The 8,118-nt window shown below is 44.0% G+C and overlaps 1 protein-coding gene across 1 annotated transcript in view; it reads left to right on the forward strand.

Moving 5' to 3' along the window:
- LOC102874611 (mas-related G-protein coupled receptor member D-like) overlaps positions 1-1,664 on the forward strand; it is a 5,985-nt gene extending 4,321 nt beyond the window's left edge. Inside the window, exons 3-4 of the mRNA XM_006893388.1 lie at positions 659-1,087; positions 1,264-1,664. Coding sequence (XP_006893450.1) covers positions 659-1,087; positions 1,264-1,664 — 830 coding nt within the window. The remainder of the gene's footprint in view (positions 1-658; positions 1,088-1,263) is intronic.
- Positions 1,665-8,118: the final 6,454 nt, after the last annotated feature.

The raw sequence follows: 8,118 nt of genomic DNA on the forward strand, positions 1-8,118 counted from the left end.
ATTTCCTGCCTGGTGGTGCCAAGAGTGTTGGCTGTGGAGCCGAGCAAACTGAAGCTGTGAACAATCTCAATCTCTTCACCATCCATCCTGATGCTTCCAATTGGCCCAGTGGTGAGAATCTTTGTCTTCTTGACATTGAGCCTCAGTTCATATTGAAGGCTGCAGTCCTTGACCCTCTACAGCAGGTGCTTCAGGTCCTCCTCAGTTTCAGCAAGCAGGGTTGTGTCATCTGCATAACGCAGATTGTTAATAAATCTTCCACCAGTCTTGACGCCACACTTCTCATAGAGCCCAGCCTCTCTGATAAAACATGAGAAAAATATCAAACAACTCTAAAAGATTTGATGAAGAGCAAATATTCTTTTTGATTTGAGAAACAAGCATAAAAGTAATAATAGGAGAGTTATTCTAACGTGATGAAGGGTCTGTCTAACAATCTCACACCCGTCCTGGTGGGGTTGGGGGCAGAGGGAGGCTGAGTGCAGGCAGGGCTGTGGGAAGGCACGAGGCCTCCTAGTCGTTGGCTGCTGCTCAAAGGACCTGGACTGAGAGACACAAAGGACATTACACGGCGGGGGCACGGGGGGCCTGAAGTTGTGCGGGAACAGCCTGGTTCCCACAGCGCAGACATTCATGTTGATCTGCCTTCTTTCCTTAGGGACAAACCAGACCCTGAACCACAGTGAGACCGCAGACCTGACCCAGCGCAGCCCCAGGATGGACGCTTGGCACACAGCCTATCATGTGGTTCACATCCTGACCTTTCTCACCTGCGTGTGCGGGATGGTGGGCAATGGTGTGGTCATCTGGCTACTGGGCTTTCGCGTGCAAAGGAACCCCTTCTCGGTCTACGTCCTCAACCTGGCGGTGGCTGACTTCCTCTTCCTCCTCGGCCTGTTCTCTAAGGAATATGCCCGACATTTTCACTTCAACTGGGTAATAATTGCTGCCTTCAGCAGTGTGATGGCATGTACATACATTACCAGCCTGAGCTTCTTAACAACCATCAGCGTCCAGCGCTGTCTGTCCATCCTCTTCCCCATCTGGTACAAGGTCCGCAGACCCCGACACCTGTCCACCGTGGTGTGTACCCTGCTCTGGGGGCTGAATCTCCTGGTTATCTCAATGATAATTTACTTTGTTTTTGTTACGACACATGGTCACAGTCAGCAATATGGAACGATACTAATCTTCCTTAGAATTCTTTTTCTGGGGGTCTTCACACCTGTTATGATCCTCTCCAGCGTGGTCCTCTCTGTGCAGACCCTGAGAAGACCCCGTGCGTGGCGCCGGCGATCCTCAGGCTGTTTGTGATCGTCCTGGTCTCAGTCCTGGTGTTTGTGGTCTGTTCTCTGCCCTTTGGCATCTTCTGGACGCTCATGGACAGGATCCTAGAAGAGTTTTATTGGTATTATTTTCTGTTGTATAACTTGACCCAATTAACTTCAGCCCTGGGCAGCAGTGCCAACCCCGTGATCTACTTCCTGGTGGGAAGTGAAAGTGGAAATAGCCTGTGGGACCCTCTGACGGCCATACTGAGCAGGGCATTGCAGGAGGACCCTGAGTTGGGGAGGAAAGAGATGTCCCCTGCAAGTACCAATGACATAGGAACTGAGAGCCAGGAACCCATGGGTTCTGCACAATTGAGCCCGTCCCTGGATTAGCATGTGCAGAGCCACCTCCTCCCCTAACCCTGCCACAGTGTCCGTGTGGACTCTGTTGGGTGGCCCAAGCATTTCCACCTGCCCTGATGAGGCCATTTCCCTGCTCTTCCCATCAAAGCCCACCTCCCACAGAGCAGACAGCCTGGACCCTTCATACGGCTTACCTAGAAAGATGAACTACACTTGACTTCATTAGTGCACATCTTCTGGGCACCAGGACTAGTCGCTGTCACGTCAGCTGTGACTCTGAGCGTCAGAGGAGAGCTGGCTCACAGGGTTTTCAGGGGCTGGTTGGTCATGGCTTGTTCCCAGGCAGACTTCCCAGGTGTTTATGAGTGAATGTGAAACTCCACCCTTTTGAAGAGTACCCCACAGACACCCCATGTTGTGCTCAGCTGAGATCAGATACTCAGAAAAGGGGAGGGAAGCACATATGTCATTTATTACATGTAACTCCATGAACTCTGATCACGTGACCTGGAAGTGTGCACTTTGGATTGTAGCAGGGACTCCTGGGCATTATGTCCTAGTGTCCTCTAGGACTACTGTCCTAGGTTCTCCCTTTGGTGTTCAGGACTGGGCTGGGGAGAGGTGAGCTCTGAGGCCCCCAGTTTCCTGGATGCCCTAGTTTTCCATTCAGAGCTTAGTCACCAAACTATGTGTCTGGAGGGGACATAGCTGAGGGAGTCTTATCAGTTATTTCATTCCTCTGATGAACAACCAGGACTTGCATGTTCCTTATAATCTCTTAATAATTATTCAGTTGTTTAATAAGTATCCTTTATATGTGTGTCATATCTTGTGTCCTGGATTCAGAGAGGTCACATCTTTTGTCCAGGGTACACAGCTGGGGAATGGAAGGGCTAGAGTTCAGCCCCTTTAATCTGATGACCAGGTATATGCACTGGAGACAGTGGACACTCTTCTATGCAGGGCAGTGAGTGGGGCACATTTCCATAGATGACACTCACTTCTGTGTATACTTTAGTTCTTCCTGGTAAAGTCAGTATTACCAGCAACGCTTCCAGAAATGCTCCCAGAATTCCCTAGGTCATCTCATCTGATCCATGGAAAAAGTGCAGAACTGTCACAGCATGTAAACATGTCTTAAGTCCTGGGGCCTTTGTCATCAGAAGTGCACAGACAGTGGGCAGTAGAGAAGGAACAAGACTGGAAATGCTAGAGACAGAAGCTAGTGTGTAAATAATTCTTCTGGACTTTAGATATGTGAATTACAGACGTCTCAGCATCACCCACCCAAGACGGCACAGAAGTCCTCACTTCCTAGGAACACGCAAGAGCGTGCCACACGTAGGGTAAACAGTGCACCTGACTTTCTTGTTTTAGATAGAAATGAGCAAAACACAGCCTATCAGCTTTCCTGTTCCATAGACACAGTTCTGGAGTTGACTAGAAACTGTAGAAATAACTTCGTGTTGTGAACTATGTAGACATGGTCATATCATGTTACCTATTATTCTATCTACAGTAAACCTTAGAAAATTGAATCTTCTTAAGATGTCATCTAGCTATACATATAAATCACAGAAAAATATTATAAAGGCTTGCTAAGCTATAAGTAATAAAATTATATTACTTTTGTTAGTGCCGTGGAGTCAAACCTGCCAGCTGGTCCAGTGATGTGGATTTTTATTTTCTTGATGTGAGATAGAACTCATCACGATAAAGATTGAAGTTGTCCACATTTTCATTTTCCTTAAATTAACACCCACATGAACAGCAGTCAAGAAATCAAAAGATGGCACTTGGGTTGTTTCCCTCATGGGTGACCAGGAGGACATTATGCTGAATGAAACATCTCAGTCACAAAAGGACAAATACTGCATGGCACCACTGTTATAAAGCAGGATTGACATGGGTGTGGGTTTGGTGGAGAATAGGATAAGAGTGGATAAATAATGAACATGACAATGGAACAGATGAAGGAAAGAACTGCTTAAAAGGAATATAAAATTAGACAGGAGATTGCCCATCTCTCCTCTTGAAGAAGCTGCTGGATTCAAACCAGTGATCCCTGGGTTGACAGTGCATTTGGTGACATTAGTTGTAGTTGTTGTTTTGCTAAAATATGTAAAATATGTAATTTCTTTTAGTTTTTTAACTCTAAGTGATTTTCATTGTTATAATTACTTTACATTTGTAGTTCTATTCCCCCCCCCCTTTAAGATGACTCCTAATACAGTACAAATTCTGGCCTTGCTACTCACGAACCGCCCTGGGTGGCCAGCACTCTGGGCACCGTACAGTACCTGAGATTTCCTAGGTAACGACCATAATGTTTCTTTTTCCTTTCCTTTTTTTGTTTTTTGCTTTTGACTGAAAAGAAAATACTTTGAACTTAAAAGTGATGTGCAGTGTAAGCCAACTCACTTTTTGTGGTGGAAATTATATATATATCTCCATTTTTCAACTGAAAATATTTCTTTTATTGTCATACCAATCAGCCCTCAATTGATTGCTGAAAAATACACGTGAAAATATTACTGAGCTGTAAAGATATGATTAAGCTGTTAGTTTTTTTCACTTTACCAAAGTAATTTTATTTCACTTTTACCATATATTGAATGTTTTTGTTCTTTTCTCCCTTGATTTTCGCTTCTATTAGCCCTCCAAATTGATTCTTCCTATGTGTAAACTGTTTCTTGAGGGGTTTTTTGTTTCCTATTACGAGCCATATCATAATTGCCCTTTTGTGATTGACATGTCAGCAGAATTTTTTCTCACCATTTTTTGTTGCACCTTATTAATTCTTGTTAGCTTTTTAGTAATTTATAATACTATTATGTGAATGTTCCATAATTTCTTCAGTGACTCCTCTCTTGATTGGCTCTTGTATTGTATCCAGCTCTTTGCTATTATACATAGTGCTGTAATAAACATGGTTCTGGGTCCGTTGCTGAGTTGTCCCTTTTGTTTCTTAAAAACCATCTCACTATAGTGTAACTCAGTAGTTCCATGTGATTATAGCAACAGGAGTCAAACCAGAGAAGCAGGGAGTGCCTTAGGGAGAGAAGATGGCCAATGTTAGAAATAATATAGGAGTTAGAATCTAATAACACCTCAGAGGAATAAACTTCAGAGTGTTCCCAGCACTCGAACGTAAGAAACCTAAGCTGTTTCTAATGATCCCCAGTTCTCGCGCATGGTCAAATGACCACATAGATGTTAATAGAAGACAGGTAAACATCCTTCTGATATTTTCCACTTTTCAGACAAGATTCATCTGACATCCATAGTAATTTCACTTTTTCTACATTCTCTTGTGAATTAGTTTGGGCTTCTGACAGCCCTTTCTACCTACAACTATACTTAATTTTTAATATATTCAGCAAAATAACTCAAACATTTACTAGATGATAAACCCCTTGATCCACACAGTCAAACGTCTTTGCACAGTCAATGAAACACAGATAGACATTCCTCTGGTATTCCCTGCTTTCAGCCAAGATCCATCTAACATCAGCTACAATATCCCTAGTACCACGACCCCTTCTAAACCCAGCCTGGACTTCTGGCAATTCTCTGCTGATGTGCTGTTCCAGTTGTTTTCGGATAATCTTCAGTAGAATCTTGCTTGCATGTGAAATCAGTGAGATTGTTCTATAGTTTCCACAATCAGTTGGGTCACCCTTCTTTGGAACGGGAACAAATATAGATCTCTTCCAGTCAGTTGGCCAAGTGGTTGTTCTCCAGATTTCTTGGCACAAATTGGTGAGTACACCCAGGGCAGCATCTGTCAGCTGAAATATGTCAATTGGTATACCATCTATTCCGGGGGCTCAATGTCAAGAAGACAAAGTTTCTCACCACTGGGCCAATTGGCAGCATCAGGATGGAAGGTGAAAAGATTGAGATTGTTCACAGCTTTAGTTTGCTTGGCTCCACAGTCAACATTTTTGGCACCAGTAAAATAAAATTAATGTAAAATATGTAATTTCTTTCGGTTTTTTACCTCTAAGTGATATTCATTGTTATAATTACTTTATATTTGTAGTTCTATTTTTCCCTTTTAAGATGACTCCTAATACAGTACAAATTCTGGCCTCGCTACTCACAAACTGCCCTGGGGTGGCCAGCACTCTGGGCACCAAGTACTGGAGATTTCCCAGGTAACGACCATCATGTTTCTTTTTCCTAAAATTAAAAGACGTATTGCCATGGGAAAGTCTGCTGTTAGGGACCTCTCCAAAGTACTAAAGAGCAATGGTGTCTCTCTGGAGACTAAGGTGCATCTGATACAGGCCATGATCTTTGCAATCACTTATTATGCATCAGAGAGTTGGACAATGACCTAGGAGGATAGAAGGAGAATTGATGCCTTTGAGCTGTGGTGCTGGAGAAGAGTATTGAGGTACCATGGACTGCTAGGAAAACAAACAGATTCATCCTGGAGAGGGTCAAACCAGGCGACTCCTTGGAGGCAGGGATTCTGGGGCTTTGTCTGACATACTTTGGACATGTTATAAGGAGAGACCGGTCCTTGGAGAAGGACATCATGCTTGGGAGGCTGGAGGGACAGTGCAGGAGGGGAAGGCCCTCTATGAGGTGGATTGATTCAGTGACTGGGGTAATCAGAATGGGAGTGTCAGAGACAGTGCGACAGGCACAGAACAGAGCAGAGTTTAGAGCTGTTGTACATAGGGTCGCTGTGAGTCGCAAGCGACTCGACGGCACGTAACAACAACAATAACAAACCCCTTGAAGAGAAAAAAGTGGTTATCAAGTAATTTTAGAGAAAAATCAGAGAATGTGTTCACTTCTAAACACTTCTTGTTCCTTAGATTTTGTTAAAGAACTAAATGATAATATAGGAAATATTTTATTAGGGGAAAAAATAGATATCATTCACTGAAAAAAATAACAGATCTCAACCGCTTCTGTCCAAGCTCTAGTAGCATAATGGTAAGAACCAGCACTGCAATCTTGAAGGCACATGGTTCAAATCCACCAGTTGCTACAATAAATAGTAAAGAAAAGTCATATGGAATAAAATCTGAACAACTCCTTTCTACTCTAATTCAAGAATCTTCTTGATGTTTAGTTATGAGCTCTTCAAGACCAGAGTAAAATGTGGTTGAAACTTCCCCTTTGTACACCCTTTAAGGTGATGAACCAGGTTGTCATGAAGATAGACAGCAGAAGAGACATTGATAAAGGGAACACGGAGCAATAAACCATAGAGCTGAGACTCTCGGGTGGTCTATGAACAGGACATGAGCCAGCAGGACAAGTGTCCAGCACACCACCAGGGTGTCTGATCTCCAAGGTCCTCTCGATTGCTGATTTTACCATGAACCATCCTCCCGTGTGATTAACTGACTCTGAACATCCACTAAGAATCAAGAGTGGGTTCCAACAACAACCACCATGCTTTATGGTCCATACAGCAAGGATATAATGGAGGACTCTGACCAATAGTCATCAGTCCAAGAATCTGCAAGGAACAGCGTCCTGCCTGCAGCTCCGAGGATGGGAGCAGAACTTACCCTGGTTGAGCCTTCAGAAGAGACATGGCCATCTGTTCAGAGACCTGATGAAAGGGCTGCAGGATGAGTCCTTTCTGCCCAGGACTGTTGTCTCTCCGCCACCCCTTCAATCCAGGCTCTTCGCTTTCAGTAAACTTCAGGAACTTCAACCCCTTATCCTTGGGTCTGATAATGTGCGGGAGGAGTCAGGATTTCATGCCGACTGCATCATACTTGGGAGTACACCTCTGGTAGAACATCCACAAGATGCAACAAAGAGACGCACTGGGTGTGGTCTGTGAGAATTCCTAATGCAGAGCTTTCGTGTTCCAAGGAAATGTACCACGCTCCAAAGAGTAGATGTTCTCAGAATCCAGTTAATTTTCTGTGTGTCTGATTCATACCCTCTTATTGTACCTACTGTGTGGTTTTGGTAGATGATGTCATGCCTCCTGGTCCTTCTTGGTCCGGCCAATCCAGGCTCATTATCCTCAGGTCTGGTTCAGCTGCAAAAAAGTTGGAACAACAACAACAAAAAAAGTTGGAACAAGGACTAAATTGCTTTCTACAAGCTGATTCCACATCTTACAGAGACCATTCTAGGTCACAGTCATTCTGACTCAAGTGTCTCACCCAGTGTCTACTCAGTTGCAACCATGAGCCTCAGAGCCCACGTGACACGAGTGGCACGTTAGTCACCTTCCAGGGGACTTGATCACATCTTGGCTCTTACTTTGCTGGGCATAGTAACTTCTCTTGCGTGTCTTCTGTTATCACAACTAATCCAAATAGAGATATGACGGGGCCAAGGCAGGATTAAAGCCCCTCAGTGAAGACTCTGAGTCTCAGAGAAGTGGCCTGAGCTGGGTAATTATACAGCAGAAATGGAGAAGTTCATGAACTTGAAACCCTAAAATACACCCATCTTTTGTTCCATCCTACTCCTACCATCCCCTAAATTTATTGCT

This window comes from Elephantulus edwardii, unplaced genomic scaffold (genome assembly GCF_000299155.1).
Source record: "Elephantulus edwardii isolate Elephantulus edwardi_28Jun2011 unplaced genomic scaffold, EleEdw1.0 scaffold00126, whole genome shotgun sequence".
Lineage (NCBI taxonomy): Eukaryota > Metazoa > Chordata > Mammalia > Macroscelidea > Macroscelididae > Elephantulus > Elephantulus edwardii.